This window comes from Lytechinus variegatus, chromosome 9, assembly GCF_018143015.1.
Source record: "Lytechinus variegatus isolate NC3 chromosome 9, Lvar_3.0, whole genome shotgun sequence".
Classification (NCBI taxonomy): Eukaryota; Metazoa; Echinodermata; class Echinoidea; order Temnopleuroida; family Toxopneustidae; genus Lytechinus; species Lytechinus variegatus.
The window spans coordinates 13,418,855-13,439,142 of record NC_054748.1 but is presented as its reverse complement, the minus strand read 5'-3'; the positions used below and the strand labels follow the sequence as shown (position 1 = coordinate 13,439,142).

General features: G+C 35.9%; 1 protein-coding gene across 8 annotated transcripts in view; it reads left to right on the top strand.

Annotated features, from left to right (window-relative positions):
* Positions 1-7,075: 7,075 nt before the first annotated feature.
* LOC121421004 (MAP kinase-activating death domain protein-like) overlaps positions 7,076-20,288 on the top strand; it is a 106,129-nt gene continuing 92,916 nt past the window's right edge. For all 8 annotated transcript variants that reach the window (XM_041615582.1, XM_041615586.1, XM_041615585.1 and 5 more), the window contains exons 1-5: positions 7,076-7,170; positions 9,362-10,264; positions 11,848-12,139; positions 18,222-18,353; positions 18,788-18,901. In XM_041615582.1, coding sequence (XP_041471516.1) covers positions 9,636-10,264; positions 11,848-12,139; positions 18,222-18,353; positions 18,788-18,901 — 1,167 coding nt within the window. In that variant the 5' untranslated portion in view covers positions 7,076-7,170; positions 9,362-9,635. The remainder of the gene's footprint in view (positions 7,171-9,361; positions 10,265-11,847; positions 12,140-18,221; positions 18,354-18,787; positions 18,902-20,288) is intronic.

Sequence of the window (20,288 nt, the reverse complement as noted above, 5' to 3'; positions counted from 1 at the left end):
TCACCATCATCATCACCACCACCACCACAACCATAATCATCAAGGCGCCTCCACCACCATGCGCCATTACCATCATCATCACCGTCGTCATCCGGGGCCAGAAAAAAGGTACGGTAGATTAAAAAAAAAACCAGGGGGGGGGAAATCAAAACATCAAAGACGATTTTTTTTTTATCATTATGCCTATGGGCTATTCCACGGTTATACCTTAGTCACATTTGTTCTATGGCGAGTCGAGAACAGCCGTTTTAACATTTTTTGTCCAACTACATATAGGTGATTTGAATTAAAATTAATAAAACGGCTGTTTTCGACTCGCCGTACGGCCACCGTAGAGCAAATGTGACCACGGTGTTACTCACGTTACATTAATTTGGAGACACCTTGACTCATACTTGGAGCTGTAACTCCATTTGGAACTAAACATCTCCTAATCACAACAAAGTGCACAGTCTGACTATCCTTTGTATAAAAACAAAACTTTGGAAATTCTATTATGCTCCTGGCAAATCTTTGGAATGTGTCGGTTACTCACGTTACATGATTTGGACAAACCTGTGGAATTGCCCCTATCTGATTTCTTACCCCACACTAGTCTACAAATGTATTTATTTATTTATTTATTTATTTATTCTCGAATATTTATACAGAGTGGCCTGATCAGCATTAAAATACATACAATGCACGAAAAACATAGTAACAGGACATTATGAGATACAGAAAAAGGGAATAAATACAAGGTAAAAATACGAAAATGTAGACCCACATCTGCAGGGTTTGTACCTCAGCTGATTCAACGAGTCTGCAGAGCGGACTAGCATAGGCGGATCCAGGGGGCGAGGGGCCCGGCCCCCCCCCCTATTGGCGGAGTAAAAAAAAAGAAAAAAAGGGAAAGAAAGAAAAAGAAGGGAAGAGAGAGGAGAAAATAAGAAGGGGGAACCTATGAGGAAGAAGACGAGTGAATAAATAAGATGAGGGGAAGGCTTGGAAAATAAATAGGACAATATTTCATGTCACTAAACAAAATGTTCGCTCCCGCTTCGCGCTCGCATTGATTTTTAGGTGATTTACATATTTTGTTCAATATGAAGTTTAAATATCAAGTTTGGAAGTCAATATATAAAACATATTTCATCTGGGAAATCGATCTTTCAATATTTTGGTGATTTACAAATTGATTTTTAAAAAGTGCTCTGGAAAAATGTCAGTTTTATGGTCTGAATATTAACATTTTTTGCTCGCGCTGCGCGCTCGCAAATTTTGATTTATCAGGTACCTATTATTTTCGTGTATTCCATAAAGTTTTCGAAATATTCCTTTTCAGGTGGGTGTTTCATAAAGCTGTTCGTAAGATGCGAATGACTTTACGCACGACTGGTGATCCTTTCTTGTGCTGTGTGGTATCCATATGTAATTGATTTTTAGGACCCGAGAACATGCTCCAGTCGTGCGCAAAGTCGTTCGTAACTTCACGAACAGCTTTATGAAACACCCAACAGGTCTCATTGTCAAAACGTATCAGCTAGCGCTGCACGCTCGCATTTTTGATTGGCGAGCTATGTATGTCTCAATATTGATTATGCAACAAAGTTACTTATCGGATCCCCTTTTCATGACAGTGTATAAAAAAAAATAATTCAGATCGCAATTATTTTGCGCTCGCATTAATGGTTAGTAATGCATCCTAGTTATTATTATGAAAGTGATTGAAATGTCCAGTTTCCAGGCCATCATATTCATATTATTAGATTTCGCATGCATGCACCCTCATTAGGCATTAATGGATAAGATATTAATTTAATAATTGAATTGTCTTTGTTTCATCTAGAGCTTAGCAAGTGGAATAGGAAGACAGTCTTCATTTTCTTATGATCACATGTCCTAGGAACATCATCATTTTCTAGTTTCAGATCACAATATCAAAAATTTTCTGCTCGCGCTTTGTGCTCTCATTAAGATCCCCTATTACTCATTCTTTCATGATTTACAAGACATGAATAGAGTGCCCAGCTTTAGGTCTAAATCTCGATTTTATTGACGCTCGCGCTTCGCGCTCGCATCAATTGTTTAGTTATATAGCTATCTTGTTTACGATTATAAAGAATTGATTGAAATTTTCATTCTTTATGTAGAAATGTCAAAAATTTTCAGCTCGCGCTTCGCGCTCGCATGATTTGAAATACATAACGTCTCCGTGGCTAAGTGGCAGTCCTTAACAGGTACCTTTTTTGATCAGTTCAAAACGCACATGAAAACTTTCAACTCGGCGAGTTGAAAGTTTTCATGTGCGTTTTGCCCTTGCATTATTAATGTAAGGAAGATCCCCAATTACTCCTCCTTTTCATGATTTACAAAACATGAATAGAGTGTCTCGTTCAGTATAGGTCTAAATCACAAAATTTTCCGCTCGTGCTTCGCGCTCGCATTAATTGTTTAGCTATATACCTTTTGGTTTAATTTACAAAAATTGCTTAGAATTTCCATTCTTCGGGTAAAAATGTCAAAAAATTCAGCTCGCGCTTCGCGCTCGCATTATTTGATTTTTAAAATACATAACGTCTTCATCGCTAACTGCAAGCAGTCTTTAATTAACAGGTACTTTTTCCATCAGTTCATTTCTGCTCGCGCTTTGCGTTCGTAGTAATGATTTACTTTCATACACATCTTTTTCAGGAAAACAAACGTTGCCCAGGATGTTAAACTTTTTTGGAAAAAAATACTTGAGATTTAAAAAAAATTATCTCGCGCTTCGCTCTCGCATTATATAAATAAGGATTATGATATTATATAAATATATATATGTATATATATGTATATGTATATCTATATATATATATATATATATATATATGTATATATATACATATATATATATACATATATATATATGTATATATATATATACATATATATATATATATATATATATATATATATATATATATATATATATATATATATATATATATATATATATATATATATATATATATATATATTGTGTAAAGAAATGGATGAAGAGAACAATGGTAGGCGTAGCTTAAATCAAGGTTCCCCAGAGCTATCTACCCTTTGGAAAAATTGATGATGCCGAAAAAATGTCTCTGCCGGGAATCGAACCCGGGCCCCCAGCTTTGAACGCCGGTGCCTTAACCACTAGGTCTAGTGGTTAAGGCACCGGCGTTCAAAGCTGGGGGCCCGGGTTCGATTCCCGGCAGAGACATTTTTTCGGCATCATCAATTTTTCCAAAGGGTAGATAGCTCTGGGGAACCTTGATTTAAGCTACGCCTACCATTGTTCTCTTCATCCATTTCTTTACACAATATTTAAAATAAAAGAGTTGCCAAAGCTGTTGTACATGTATAGCTTCACACACACATATATATATATATATATACATATACATATATATACATATATATATTTATATAATATCATAATCCTTATTTATATAATGCGAGCGCGAAGCGCGAGATAATTTTTTTTAAATCTCAAGTATTTTTTTCCAAAAAAGTTTAACATCCTGTGTTGATTAATATACAAAGATATTTTGTCTAGAAAATAAAGCTGTGTGTATCATTAATCTTGCTTTTTTGCTTGTCAATTTTTTCGCGGACGAACTGCATGGTTATAAAACCCTGTTTTTCTTTTTTCTTGTCAAATGCCAATTCCCCCCCCCCCCTTTGAAAAATCCTGGATCCGCCCCTGATGTATAGGCCGATTCATACTTTCCAGGATTTTCGAAAATTTTTTTGCTCTTGTCATTTTGTAGTAATAGAAGGTATGATTGCTAAATGAAGAAGGATGAAATTTGGAAAATACTACAGTTTTATTATTTTCTTATGTCACCCTTGATAGGTCTTTGAAGAAAATCTGAACAATTAAATGTATAAAAAAAACTAACATACTAACTTTTACTATAAAATATGGAGTAATACAGGCAACGATAAGAAAATAGATAACATGTGAGCAACGAGTGATGATCAACTTTCGGGATCAAAATAGTCAGGGACCTGGGAACGATTTTTTCAGTGGGGGTGCTGAAATCTCTCCTCAACGGTGGGGGGGGGGGGCACCATTGAGTTTTCCATAATTACACACACACACACACACACACATATATATATATATAGATTGACTAGGTTGAATACTATATATATCATATGTATATGACAACAACAGTTATTTCTTATCTTTCTTCTTATAAAATAACATAGATATATAATAAGAGAACTCGAGCGCGAAGCGCGAGCTTTTTTTGGAGGGGGGGGGGGGAAATTAGGTGTTTTGTCCTGAAAATTGAACATTTTGAGAAATGTTTGTGGTCCTGAACAAGATGCGTTTGTAACAAATAATAACTGCGAACGTGATCAGCGCGAGCAGATATTTTTCATATACGCTCTGGCCTGATCGAAAGGGACGTGTTACAAGGACTGTTTGCAGTTACCCATCAACAATGAAATAATGCGAGCGCGAAGCGCGAGCTGAAAATTTTGACATTCCGACCTAAATAATGGACATTTTAAACACTTTTTGTAATCATGATCAGGATAGATATATAACTATACATTTGATGCGATTGCGAAGCACAAGCGGGAACAAATTGAGATTTCAGACCAAAAAACCCCGAGACATTCTAAGCACTTTTCTAATTATGAAGAGGATAGGTATATGACTATACAACTGATGCGAGCGCGAAGCGCGAGCAGAAATAAAAATGAGATTTCAGACCTATAAAAGGGACATCTTAAGCACGTTTCTAATCATGAACAGGATAGGTATAGAACTATACAATTGGTGCGAAGCGCGAGCGGAAACAAAATTGAGATTTCAGACCAAAAAAGAGACATTCTAAGCACTTTCCTAATCATTAAGAGGATAGGAATATAACTATACAATTGATGGAAACAAAATTGAGATTTTAGACCAAAAAATTCTAAGCACTTTTCTAATCATGAAGAGGATAGGTAAGTAACTATAAAATTTATGCGAGCGCGAGCGGAAACAAAATTGAGATTTCAGATAAAAAACAAGACATTCTAAGCACTTTTCTAATCATGAAGAGGATAGGTATATAACTATACAATTGATGCAAGCGCGAAGCGCGAGCGGAAATAAAATGAGATTTCAAAACTAAAAACAGGACATCTTAAACACTTTTCTAATCATGAACAGAATAGGTATATAACTATATACAATTGATGAATTGATAAGAATAAAGATTTTATCAAAATCCGACAAGGAAATCAAAGTTATTGTATTTTAAAGATTAGCATTATTCTGATGAAACAGTTTTAAGCATGTCTTCATTAATATCCAATGAGCAAACTGATGATGTCATATCCCCACTTGTCCTGTATTTCATTATATAGAATTAGGTTTATTCAATATTTTCCCTTCAAGAACCAAAAAACAGTTGATTTGACAACTGATTTAGTCAATTAGATATTCTTTCCTGCAACTTCATTATAAGGGAGACATATCATTCAGACTGGTTTGAAAAAAAATGAAATAATGTTGATTCTATGTAATAACACAAGAAACAGGATAGTGGGAATGTGACATCTTCAAACCTGGTTTGAAATCCCAGAGGGCACAGGGGGACACAATATCAAATGTCCCCTTCCTATTTTGGGTCTTTCATTATGGAGAAAAATACATCACTTCACAATCGAAACAATACCTGTATTTTTGACTAAATGACCTTACATTTCGGGTGAAAACCTTTTTTTTTTTTTGGGGGGGGGGGCTTGTCAAATTTTGTTAGGGTTAAAATGACCTATCATTTAGGGTGATAACCTTTTGTGTTTTTTTTGCTTGTCAAATTCTCCGGGCCCTGGCCCCCTTTCATTTGGGGACAGATTTCCGCCCATGTCAACCCACCTTTTAAATATTCATGATGACATGCATATCACCATTTTCATAAAATGTTGCTGAAATTTAGAATAAAAAAAAATGAACTATTTGTTATCAGATTTGCATAAAATTTATTCATTTTGATAAAATGTATTTCATATAAATATTTTTCAGCCTGGAGTACCCCCAAAAGCTGCGTATATGAATAAACATGCGTGCGCGTGTTTAGAGATAGACCTAGTATCTGGGCATTCTAAATCAATAACGCAAGCGCGAAGCGCGAGCAGAAAATATTTGATATTCCGATTCTGAAAAGGGTGAATCTAAACACAATTTTAAGTACTGTGTCGGAAAATTCTGAAGGGGGGGGTCTACAAAACGTTGTTCATTTTCATTACATTAATCATTTGTCATACCTACCACTAGGTTTCCAGGAGGTGCTACCTATGGAAAATGACATGCAGCACCCCCAAATTTGGGGGGTACTTCACCCCAGCCCTCCTCCCCCCCCTGCAACGCCGCTTCCCAGTACCATGGGACCAGGGTGAAAAAGACTGTGAAATTTGATTTCTATTGTCTGACTTGTAATTGCTTATACAAAACACGGGCGTTCGGGCGCGCAAACACTGAATTCGACATAAAACCGGGAAGTTTCAAGTCCGCCACACCCATGTGACTCTCCCTGCTATCGAGTAGTGTGTAAACCTTTGGTGTAAACTGTATCGGGGTGCCGAGCTTGATTGAGTCGCGTTATAGGCATGATAGGAGCGATGTTATTGGAATATGTGAAAGACTATGTAAATGATTTGCGATTTTTGGATGTGATAATTATGTACATTATAACATATTAAAAAATATACAGGGGGAACCTGATTTCGTGGGGGTGCTGCCTATGGAAAATAGTACGCAGCACACCCCAGGAAAATTTCTGGGGGTGCTTCAGCACCCCCAGCACCCCCGCTTCCCAGGTCCCTGAAAATAGTATTTCTTTTGGTAAAAAAAAGGACATCAAAAATGAAGAATATTTATCTTACATAATATAGAGTGTGTGGCAAAACAGTCAAATAAGAGTAAATAAATAAGGAGGAGAAGAAGATGTATTTGATAGCATAAACCCACAAGTTGCTATTTCGAATTTTGTATACGTTTGTCATCGATCCCTGACTTTCAGTCAAACGCCATCTAGCGTCAAGCTGTCGTGACTAAAAAAAAAAAATTATTCATTGATTTTACCTGTCAAAATACTGGACGCCCGTGGTAAACATGGCTCGGAAAGTCTTTTTATTTTGGGTAATATACATCTAGCAGGATCCGTAAGTATATTTTCAGTTTCATATTATTGTCCTTCGTAATTCTGTAAATGTAGTGTGCGTGGATGTGATCAGAAAATGAGGAAATTTTAATTTTGTGAAGGTGCTGGTAGCAGCTGGTGAAGTGAGACCGCGATACAGCCCAGTTCGTGAAATGACAGCCGATTCGGGCCCGGACGCAGCCGGTGCCGGCGAGCGAGGGCTGGGCGCAGTATGCTGCACGCCCAACCTGGCTCTGATTTTTTAATTTACTCTCTTCTTGTCTTGTGATTGAAATTGTCTTGAGTCAAGAGAAATATTCTTGCATCTGCAGAGTTACAATAAAATCTGTATTCTGAAAATTAATTTTATCTTTTCTTGTAAATTTGTATATTAAATGATTTATACAAATTTACAAGAAAAGAATTAATTTTCAGAATACAGATTTTATTGTAAGTCTGCAGATACAAGAATATTTCTCTTGACTCAAGACAATTTCAATTGTTTCAATCACAAGACAAACTTTCGCTGGTGAGTGATGGAGTGAATATTGTTTATTAATATTGATAATTTGCCGTAAAGTAAAATGTATGTTGCAAAAAAAATAAATCTCAGAAATAAGGTGTTTTCTTCATGGCATCATTTAAGGCTCATCAAGACCTGTAATTTAACACCTCATTTATCTCAATAGCCCCAGAAATAAGAAAGTTATTGTAGTTTTAAGGTCATATAAATCGCCTATTCAATTCTTATGTATTCCTTTGTTTTTTAAGCCAAAAGTTGTGATCTTAACTGGGACCAAGGTGCACTAATAGAAAATGGCAATGCGCATGCATTTACATATGGAAGTGCCCCAAAACACTCCCCAAAATAACAGACGCCGCCGAAACAGGGACATAAAAAAACACACTTGGCGTCAGTAGATTTCATTAAAATTTCATCACAATATAGTTAAAATGTTGCTCTATCGGTATGAATACCTTTTAAAGTGGTATGAAACCTGTAAATGTGAATAGCAAGAGGTTGAAAGCAAGACCAAAGTTCCAGTAGCACACAGAGTCCCAAGATCGCCGAATGATTTTTTTTTTCAAGTCTAGAGAGCTGCTATAAACATTCAACTACGTAAAAACAATGATGCCATGGGCAATAACCTTTCCTTGCACATGCAAAAACAATACAAAGCAATGCCCCCACAGTCGCCCTGCAATTCTAGCCAGCACACTCAATGCCTCATTCAGAATGCACCTAGAGGGCGCTTTTGCAACATACCTACTTTTAAAGTTAAAAATGGCGCATAAATATATTATCTCACTGACTGTTAACCCAGGGAACTTGTCAAGATATTCTGAAAATTCTCTTATCTTTGCATTTATTCTGTTAACTTCTTTGCCAAATTATCAAATACAAGAAAATAGAGAGAGGGGCTTTGCATATTATATTGTAATATTTGTCTATCTGCAATATTATTTCTTGCTTATGTTGTTTGTGCTTGCGGATGGGGAGGGGGTGGGGGTAGCCTAGGTCTCCTAGAGATTTAGTGAATGATATTTCTCTTGGGGAGCCTCCTGGTTAGGGGGGGGTTACCTCAAGCGAAGTTCGTGCAGGCTCCACTTCACTAGACACTACCGCTGCACTACGCTCCACCTACTTGGGTAGGTGGAGCGTAGTGTAGCGGGAGTGAACTGGAGGCAGGCCTGCAAGAACTTCGCTCAAGGTGGTGGGGGGGGGCAAAGTCTAATTGATATATTCTTTCATTACCACAAAGTCAAAAGAAAGAAAATATCATGAATCGGAGTAAAACAAAAATTCCACCATCATGACCATGTTTTCCCTCTCTGAACACCTCTTGATTTAGCCGCCAGATTCGGAAGGGGCTCTGCACACTCGAACATACAAAAATATTGTTCATCACCCTGCACGGTTCAAAACAGAGAGTACACCTTTTGCCATTGAAGTTGAAGCGCAATGTAGTGACTTTAAGGCCAGCTTAACTTTCGGCTTGATTGTGAGCATTAACAGAATGAGAGACAAAAAATAGTCTTACTTTGTTAGCTCTTACTTTGGTAACGGTACTCAATATTGAAAGGAGGGTAATGAATATTTTCTTTATTTTTCTATCCACATACATGTAGAGACTTGTTTTCCTTTTGTATTTATGTCATTGGTATTTTTTGGATTGTGTTCATATTTTTTTCCTTCTCATTTCACATTGCAGATCATCATGAATTAAAATATGCAAGTCAAAATTGGCAATTGAACCGAGTTATTGATTCTGAAGGCGCAATATCCTTTAGTTATATTCTACCGTGACTGTTACCACATCCAATCAGAATGACATAAAGTGGATTAAAGAAGGAATGTGTTTATTATCGTTAAGAAAAATGTGCCAAAGTTGGAGAAATATCTGTTGAAACACAGCATCTTGTATGCCTTAAAGACTTCCGGGAAAGTCATAATTTATTGCTGGGACCGTGCCGAATCAAATAAAAATGAATAAGAAGGAATACCTTTGCCCACGCTTGCTAGACTACATCCTAATAGTCGGGGCTCGCCGTCCAAATAACAACAATGATGTCGCACAGACACCTGAACTCCTGCGACGCTTTCCTCGGGAAGACCATGAGGACTTCCCACTTCCAAAAGACGTTGTTTACTTTTGCCAACCAGAGGGCTGTCTGACGGTTGGCCAGAAACGTTTCAGCATGAGAGAGAACACATCGTTTGTGTTCACACTCACAGAAAAGGACACAGCACGTATTAGGTTCGGAGTTTGCGTGAACTTTTACAGACCGTTCAAAGTCTCTGAGCGCAAATCGAGCAGTTCATCAGAAAAGAGGGAAAAGTCGCTCCTGAGTACTCGGCAGCACTCGAGCAGTAGCAATGATACACTGAACATTCCCGATGATGGCACGGACATACACAAATCGCCTAGAACTCGTAGAAGGCTCAAACAGGCGAAGAAGATCCGTAATAACTCGTTAACGTCGCTTTGTATTTTGAGTCACCACCCATTCATATCAACGTTTAGGGAGTGTCTCTTTATCTTGAGGAAACTAATAGATTCATGTAATGAAAGGACAAGCAGTCGGAAGGTTGGAGGATCAAGATCATCACTCAGGTATAGTAAAACTCATCATGAAGTCAGGTTTACCTTTAGACCACAGTCTAACTCTGCTATTTTCGGAGCCAAAACTAATAAAATCTGTTTATATTGTATGTTTCTTTTGTTTACTCTCTTGTTTCCTTCTGCTTTCATAATGAAGAAAAATATTTCAGCTATCATTCCCAGACAATTATGAACAATTTGGTTGTCAAGATGAGTTTATAAATTGAACTTGTACTGTCAGGGATTTGTGCTCCAAATGGCTTTCCATAGGTGAACTGGTAAGGGTTTAATTTAAACCCGAGTTCAGAATACGGGCCAATGGCTCATATTCTGAAGTCAGGTTTAAATCAAACTCTGGTTTCATGTTGTGGTTTAACTATGGATAGCCAATTGTGGCATAAATCTCTAATGTTAAAGGTGCAATGTATCGGCTCGTTTGGGTCTCAAATCATTCTTAACTGCCTGGGAAGGGTAAGTAAAATAGTATCTTCTCCATTCAAGAATTAGAAAAAAACCACAGTGAACATAAGAAAGATACAATGAAATTCTGACATTTTTGGCTTTCCATAGTTTTAGCACACGGTATAAGTTAAACCCGACTTCAGAATAAGGGCCAATGGCTCATATTCTGAAGTCGGGTTTAATTTTAATAGACCATGGTCTTTTAAAGTCTGTGTTAGAATTACAAGCCAAATATGTTAAAAGTTTGTTTACACTGTACATTGGACAAGGTTGGGCTCAATTACTTTCTTCTATTACAATAAACAGTTACAGTGTAATTGCTGATGTGGTTTACGGTACACCATGTGGAGTGTTATAGAAGCAGTAGATAGAAGAAGAGAAGAAGTGGATAGGCGAGAAAGTGGAGATTTGAGAATAGAGAATCTCTACTACTCATCATCTCTACTCGCCGACGCAAGCCAGCATCTCCTCATCAGCTCTACTACTCAAGCTGTTCTCACTCAACATTCCTTCTGGTTTACAGTCCTTTTCAGGACTATTCTCAAGAAAGAATACTCTATTCTCAAATCTCCACTTTCTCGCCTATCCACTTCTTCTCTTCTATCCACTGCTTCACATGGTGTACCGTAAACCACATAAGCAATTGTACATGCCACCATGCAAACCTTCAAACAACATCCAATTACAGTGTAATTAATAAAATGTTCAATTACAGTTGAAAAAATAACATTTTTTTCAATTACAATTACCAATTACTTCTGTCAATTACTCTACTGAAATATATTGAAGAAAATCCTGTAAACCACCATCCAAAATTGATGTCAGAATAATATAATCGCAGAACTCATTGTCAAAACAGTCTGGTTCTGATCTGAAACCTGTAACAGTATAAACCAAATTTGACTTAGATTTCTCTATGAGTAGAATACTAATTTATGACCATGAATCGATGCATTTCGGATTCATTTTGCATCCCACTAGAGCTACTGAAATATGTTGATGAAAATGCTTGAAAACCACTATCCAAAATTGATGTCAGAATTGGTTGCTTGACAAAATACCCTGCAAAGGATTGTTTCCTCAAAGAAAGTCTGTGTACCTTTATGGAACATTGCGTCTTTGTACATTTGCAGAGATTCCGTGTGGGGTGTATTGACTGGTATCTGCGGCGATATCCCCCCTCTGGTCAAACACGATGTCCGACAGATTGAGACCTGGATGCTCCGCCTCCTTAGCGCCCCCGTCCCGGTCCCAGGCAAGACCAGGGTTGAGATCGAGATCCTGGAATCCCAGCCGTCCCTGGTCTTTGCCCTCCCCGACCACACCCGATTCTCCCTGGCGGACTTCCCCCTGCATCTCCCACTGGAACTTCTTGGTGTGGATACGTGTCTCAGTGTGCTAACTCTTATCATGCTGGAGAATAAGGTTGGTACCGTTAGATGATTAAACCTGTTGGAAACTGAAAGTGATTTTATATGTATAGTGAAGTCATTCAGTCTCAAACTGGTTCATTTTGTAACTTTGTTCCTGGACCTGAAATGTCTAATTATTGATTAGGATGTTGTGAAATATTTTGAGGTTTAAACAATGTGCATACTCTTGGAAGAAAAAGATGGTGATGATGATAATGTTGATGATGATGATGGTGAATATGATGATGGTGATGATAGTAGTGATGATGGTGATGATGATAATCATGGTGATGATGATGGTGATGATGATGATTATGTTGATAATGATGATGATGTTAATATTTTTGACAATGAGTTATATACTTTGTACAGTATTAGGTAGATGATGGTGAACTGGTAATGATGGTGGTCATAATAGTCGTGAAGCTATTGGTGGTTGATGTTGTTGATGATGACTTTGATATCAATACGATAGCACTGGTAAAGGGTAGTGGGGACAACAATGATAATGGCTGTGGTGATAGAAATAATGGGTGGATATGGTGATGATGATGATCAAAACGATACTGCTGCTGTCAATAAGGTTGATGACTTGATGATGACAACATTCAAATTTTATACGCAGTTGGTGGATTCATGATTTAGTGTAGTGGTGATAGTGAAGATGTCGGATGAGGGTGTTTGGATTGACAACCAAAGTAAAGCCCCCATCACACTTATTCGGAATCAAGCGGAAGCTGGAACGAAACAATTATTCAAAAAATCTAGAAATTTTTGAGAGGAACTTGTTTATTCGCCAAACTGGAGTTGAAATTCAGTGAATTGATCAGGTGAATCATCATACACTAGTCAAAATGAACGGCAATGGAGTCAGATTGATAATTTGTGTGGCATTCTTGGACATTCTCGGACATTCTCGGCGCATTCTAAATATTCTGACTGAATTCTGAGTGCATTCGAAATATTTTTGTCATTTCTTTTGGCCGTCCCAAAGGTTTTTACCCCTCGAATGTTCAAAACAATCGAGGAGTAATTTCGAACGGTGTTCGAAGTACATGTACATGTAGATTTAAATGACCAACTGGTGGTCAAACAATAGTCCTTTCATTCAGGCCAATTTTGCTTGATTCAGAATAAGTGTGATGGGGGCTTGAAGATGCACCGATGCCAGTTTTAAAGTATCAGATTTCAAAGCAAATATGAATTATGAACCAATATCCTTAATAACCCTATACTCAAATCTCGCCTGGTTCCTTGCCCTCAATGCAACAGTCTGAGCAGTGTCTTATGCTGTAGGTCCATTCGAATTATAGCATACTAATTCACTACAAATATGTTATTTACATGTACCAGGTAGCAATATAAAGCACTTTTCTTCTCAAAACCAGTTTGGGTTGCAGGCTCAAAAAATGATTTCATAGGCTTACCTCTGTAATAATTAATAGGTATCGCTAATTTTCTAAAGACACACTCAACAAAAAGACACAGTCACTCACTCCCTCCTTTAAAAGACGGATGAATAGCCACTGACTTGTAAATAGTCAGGGATGTACATTTTCTGACAGAAGTCTGAATTTTTACTTTTTCAATGTGATCAGTTCTTGACCATAAAAAACCTCTTTGCATACAAGTGTTTACACATGTACATGTAAGGGACATTACATACATGTATATTGATGATAAACAGTACAATTACCAATTCTCTGCATGAACAATATACATCAGGGTTCCCACGGTAATGGAAAATCCTGGAAAAATTTGTGGTCCTGGAAAGTCAGGGAATTTGGAAAATTTGTGAAAAGTCATGGAATTGCATTTACCTCATGGCTATGGCAGCTTTCCGTTTTGTAGTGTCTCGCAAAGTTCTCTCATACTTAATTATCATACTCTGCTGTGTCTGATTTTGGAAAATGTGCCAGAAAGCAAGTCATGAAAAGCAGCAATTCATTCATGGAAAAGTCATGGAATTCTGTTTTCAAATATCTGTGGGAACCCTGATACATGTAGCATACACTGCTCATTGAAAAGGAGACAGCATTTCAAGACTGATGTCTGTACTCGTGTCAAACTGATTTACTGTACAATGTAGTGTAGCTACGGTACTTGATTGTCAATTCATGCATTCATTCCCAGTCAGTGATTGCGTACAATACATGTATGTCTGTCTGATGCTGGTATTCGTATTGGACAATTATATTATATCTAGCTTCAGATCCTTAGAAATTATAATACCTTTTGATATAAAAGACAAATCCAGTGCATTATACCTGACATCCTTTGAATTTGACTAGCAATAATAACTGTATTCATGTAGAGTCGCCTTGATACTTGTTATAACAAGGTTGGCTATACAGGTATAAGAGGATGGAAAGGTTGTATAGTCTGTGCAATGATCCTTATCAAATTATGTACGTATTGGTGCTCTGCGTTAATAAAGTAGTTCTTGCAGATCATTGGCTTTTACCGCCGCATGCATGCAACTGATGCAAGGGGTGTTGAGAGGTCAAATGGAAGATTGTACAATTTAAATTGGTGATTAAATATACGTATGAGTGAAACTATTGAAAATTGTGGATGCTTTCCCAGAAATTGTGATTGTAATACGTATTTTCATGTCATAGACAATTTTGTGAGTTGTAGGCAGTGAGCCAGATCAGACACTACCGGTACATGTGTATTGATTGAAAACAAAAGTATATACTGTATGCTAGAGTAACATACATGTATGTACATGTTACTCTGTTTTGATGAATTTGGTCAAAATACAATGTATGTTTGAACTTTGAAAACATTCTGGCATATATAAAAAACTTTGAATAGCATGATCTCACATTGTACTGTTCCATGTCAACTGTATTTCTTTATATGAAAAATTGAAAGTGGAAAATAAAACAATTGCACTGAATTGAAATGAATCTAAAATTAAAGCAGTTTTAATAAATTGAAAGTTAGGAATGACTTTAACAAAAGACTGGAACTGCATTTTTTTTGTACCCAAACTGTTCCTGTCGTTTTTATATTGAAGTGAGTAATGAATTTTCTAAAATTACTATTAATGAGACAAAGCTTGAGCTGAATTTGATTTTCAAGTGGTAAATGGAAGTGATTACGAATCTGATTTAGCAGGGCTCCAAGAACATTTTCTATCTTTTATAAAGCCATGTGGAACTTTGTATTAGCGGCATGTTGGAACAACCTTCTGAGATATTTGCAAATTATGCAAAAATGTCTAGTTTGAATTTGTAATTTATTAGTCCTCTTGAAAACCCGAAGGCTTTGTTTCAATGTATTTGTTAAAATGTGCACCCTCACCCCAGTAATAAGGGTTTCTAGATGGGTATACTATCAGTTTTGCAATTTAAAACTCGGGCGCTCTACGTAAAGTGTATGTTGTGACTTGTGAATAATTTAAAATTGTGAAGAATACCTTCAAGCAATACAGACTATTTTATTATGATTAGTTCATACAGTAGACTTCTAGTACTTTGATGATGGTGATGATGACAATGATGATGATGATGGTGATGATGATGATGATGATGATGACGATGATGATAATGATGATTGTGAAGATGAAGGTGGTGATGATGATGATGGCAAAGATGATGATGATGATAATGATAATGCTATGATATACATGTAGAATGAGATTCATGATAAAAATATTCAGTCGTACATGTATGTGGGCGATTCCACACTAGAACTTAAAAAATATCATAAATTTCAACATGCTTTTAATAAGTCATAAGTAGTGTAATATTTTACTATGATACCTAAATTTCATGAAAATTATGAGTTTTAATCAAAAGTGAAGACAGATATAGTTTTAATTGGGGGGGAAATAGAATTTTAAATTTTCAATAATTTTGCTCATTGAATAGTCAAGTACAAACACCGCCTGAAACAATTATTTGCAAAACAAGAGAAGAATGAGAATATTGCAGGTCAATAGAATAATATATCATTGATGGTTCCAAATAATATCGACAACATTTTCATGATCCAAATAGGGGCAGCCCTGATTTTTCCGAACCTATTTTTGGCAATGTCCCGTACGACACATGACAATGCAAAAGTTTTTCCTACAATTTTATTTTTGGTGATGCAATTTCATAAAATCAGTTTCTCTTTGTTTGACCCGTGGGTGATAGATTTATCCCTAAAGGATCTAATTACTGCCCTTCATTTTTCAATTATTGTCCTATTAAAAGTTGTCTCGTACGACACGCGCTGTGTCGTACGGGACATGTCCCGTACGACACACAATATAATAATGCATTTAATTGCAGGATTTGGATTCAGAAACCATAAATAGTAGGCATATTTAAATTGATTTAATTGATTTAACATAAAGTGAACTGAAAAAATACTTTGTTTATCTCCATAGAACATGAAATATGTGATTCTAAACATTTTAATTGATTTCATGTAGGCTTATACTGTTGTGAATCCCGTCAGCTAAACTGGTGAATTACAATGATCAGAGCAGGTTAATTTCTTTTCATTGAGCATGAAAGAAAACTTTTATAATTATTTCAACCTAACCTGGAAGATGACTTCCTCTTGCATGCTAATGTGAAATTATTATAAGATGTAAAAAAAATTATCATCATGATCATCTATTTGGACTTCCCTTGATGATCACTATTTTTTATATACAGTATTGAAACTCCTTACTTTTTTCAAGTTGTAAAAAAAAATCTGGAAAATAAGACAAACCATATGGTTTCATGAAATGCAGATGGGTTTGAAAAAGTAGAACCGCATTTCTTTAGAAAAAAAAATTGTGGAATTACAAGTGACAGTTGTGATATCATGTAGATATACATTTTATATATAAAAAAATATAACATTTTAGCCCCATAATTTACACAAAGTTTCATTCATTCATTGTTTAAATAGTGTTTGGAAATCATCAATTAATTCCCTAAAATATAACTTCACACAAAACCTCAAGTTTTTCAGCTCGTAAAAATGCTGTGAACACTTGTACATTTCCCATCATGAAAAAAATATAACATATTGCTCCCAATTGTATATATTGAGGTTACTTAATTATATTGTCCTGAATGACTACTTATTAAAAGATTTTTCATAAATTCGGAAGAATTTAGGGGCAATGCTCCTTCTGATTGATAAAAAGTTCATTTTTTTCATTCAGGCTGCCCAGTACAACACGCAAGTGCCTGTACAACACACAAGTGTCCCGTACGACACACAAGTGTCCCGTACGACACAGAAGTGTCCTGTACGACACACAATTGTCCCGTACGACACATTATTTTGTTTATGATATATTGACAGAAATATTCAGCTAATAGCGATTTCTAACCTAATGAATGTCTTAGTTTGATAGGATTATCATTATCATCAGCCAAATAATGTGATTGAAGAAGTCAAAGTGACATAAAGTAAGAAAGTTTGGCTTCAATTTAGAGATGTCCCGTACGACACATTTTGAATGTCCCGTACGCCACAATGTTCTCGAAAATTAGAATTTGCTTTATTTATTCATGAATGTTTATTTTGCTTTCTTTTATAATTGTGTTTATTCTTGGGTAATTGAGTGTCAATTTGAGTTCAGTTTCTATGAAATTTATCTGCCCAACTCACAGACTTTTGAGTACAAACTTGAGGTTTCTAAAAAAGCCACTTTTTCTGCGTCCGTACGACACATTACTATTTTAAATCTGTATTATACAGGATGTGAATTCAAGTCTTGTTAAGTCTTGGTTTTTCTAACACTCTGGTAGTACTTGATGATCACCTATAGTTACTGGAATATTTTTTGTTTTTTCTTGTCAAAAACTGTCAAATGTTTTCTAAATGTCCCGTACGACACGTATGGAATCACCCATGTAGAACATTGTTTATGAGCCATTTGAATTAATAATTTGAATAAATTTTAATTTGCCCATGAAAGATACATGGTGTACCATGAAACCTACTGTACCAATTTTACCACGTTATATTCTTTCAAAATGTGTCATTTAGAGAGTTTGGGAACTGCCTTACTTTTGGTATTAATTATTGTTACATGTATCATCCTTGTGATTATTTGTTTTATTATTTCTATTTTCTTTACGGTTTGTCAGGTGGTACTCCAGTCACGTGATTACAATGCCCTGTCAATGAGTGTGATGGCATTTGTCGCAATGATCTACCCACTGGAGTACATGTTTCCAGTTATCCCACTTTTACCAACTTGTATGGGATCAGCAGAGCAGGTGAGATCTATAAAACATTCATGGGATATTGGAATTATAATTTTTTTCTGAAAATAAATTGAAATTGAATTAGCCGTTCAAATGTAAAATTGTGATTCTGTTTTATTTTGAGGACAAAGGTTTATGAATTTGAGGTTTTGATTAAAAAATAAACTTTGTCCTTGGTTTGGACTGCTGAATGCTATACTCTATGTAGAATTTGTATTTTGTATTTTTTATATTTGTATTTTGAATTATTAATTTGATTTTGATATTAGAAGTTAGAATTGGAAATTTGAATATGAAATTAAATTTTGATATCTCAATTTTAAATTAAGAATTTTGAAAATTGAATGCTGAATTTTTTAATATTGAAATTTTGGAATTTGAGTTCAGAATTTTCTGTTAGAATCAGATTATTTGGAATTTGGATATTTGTTTTGTTTTTAATGCAGTTATTGCTGGCACCTACACCATTCATCATTGGTGTGCCAGCTAGCTTCTTTCGCTACAAACCTTCATTCAAGCTTCCTGATGATGTTTGGATGGTGGATCTGGACACTAATAAGGTAAGATTTGATTTGATTTTGATTTGAGTTGAATAGTTGACTTTATCTGGTTTGATTTCAGTTTCGTTGAGCTGAGTTGAATTGAGTTGATTTGTTTTGTTTTGATGTGATTTCATTTTAGTTGAATTAAGTTGATTTTATCTGATTTGAGTTACGTTGAGCTAAGTTGAGTTGAATTGAGTTGATTAATTTGTTTTGATTTCAATTGAGTTGAATTAAGTTGACTTTATCTGATTTGATTTGAGTTGCGCTGAGTTGAGTTGAATTGAGTTGATTTGATTTCAGTTGAGTTGAATTTAGTTGATTTTTTCTAATTTGATTCAAGTTGCATTGAGCCAAGTTGAGTTGAATTCAGTTGATTTGTTTTGATTTGATTTGGTTTGATTTCATTTGATTTGATTTCAGTTGAGTTGAATTAGGTGGACTTTATCTGATTTGATTTGAGTTGCTTTGAGCTGAGTTGAGTTGGATTGAGTTGATTTGATTTGATTTGAGTTGCATTGAGCTGAGTTGAATTGGGTTGATTTATTTTGATTTGACTTGATTTGATTTGACTTAACTTGATGTGACATGATTCAACTTTTTAATGTCATTTCATTACAAAGAACAGTGATACGGTACTTGAATAAAGATAGACCATGGTCAATGTAAAAAATTCTCTTAATAATCTTAAGTCCTAAAAACTAACTTAACCTGAACAGTGATTTTCTTCATTAGCATGCTGTGTGCATAGCCAAGGCTGTGAATTCTGTAATGAAATTGGATTTGAGATTACCAACTAATACATGAAGCTCCCAGGGCAGATAGATTACCATGCAGCCTATGCTCTTTATCTTGGTAATATATCAGCCTGTCATGGTGAGAGGGGCCTATTATTAGCGAAATGAAATGAATGTTTAGAGTGTGGTGTGTGCTGTACTGGAGCCATGTTGTGATGAATTGATAAAAGGATTTTCTTGTATTGATAACTGGATTTATTGCGGCAGTGAAATGGGATGAAGAGAGATTTTTAGAGGAGTGGGAGGGAGAAGAAGGAGTCGATGGGGGGGGGGGGGGTGGAATGTGGGGCGGCATCCACTTTTATATTAAAGATACATTTATAATATTTTATATGTTCCACTTGTCCAAAGAAAATTGTCTGATTAACCAGTTTTAAATTGGAGGGATGTACCTAGAACTATTAAGAAGATTTAGATAAGGGGAGTGTTTCATCAACATTTTCATCCGACAAGTTGTCAGATCTGACATCTTTCTCTGATGTTGATTGGCTGAGAGGTACTGTTACTATGGTAACTGTCGGATAAAATGGGACTTGTCGGATAAAACGTCCGACAAGTCCTTTCATGAAACGCCCCCCTGATGTCAACATGTTTTTAGGTTTAACGTG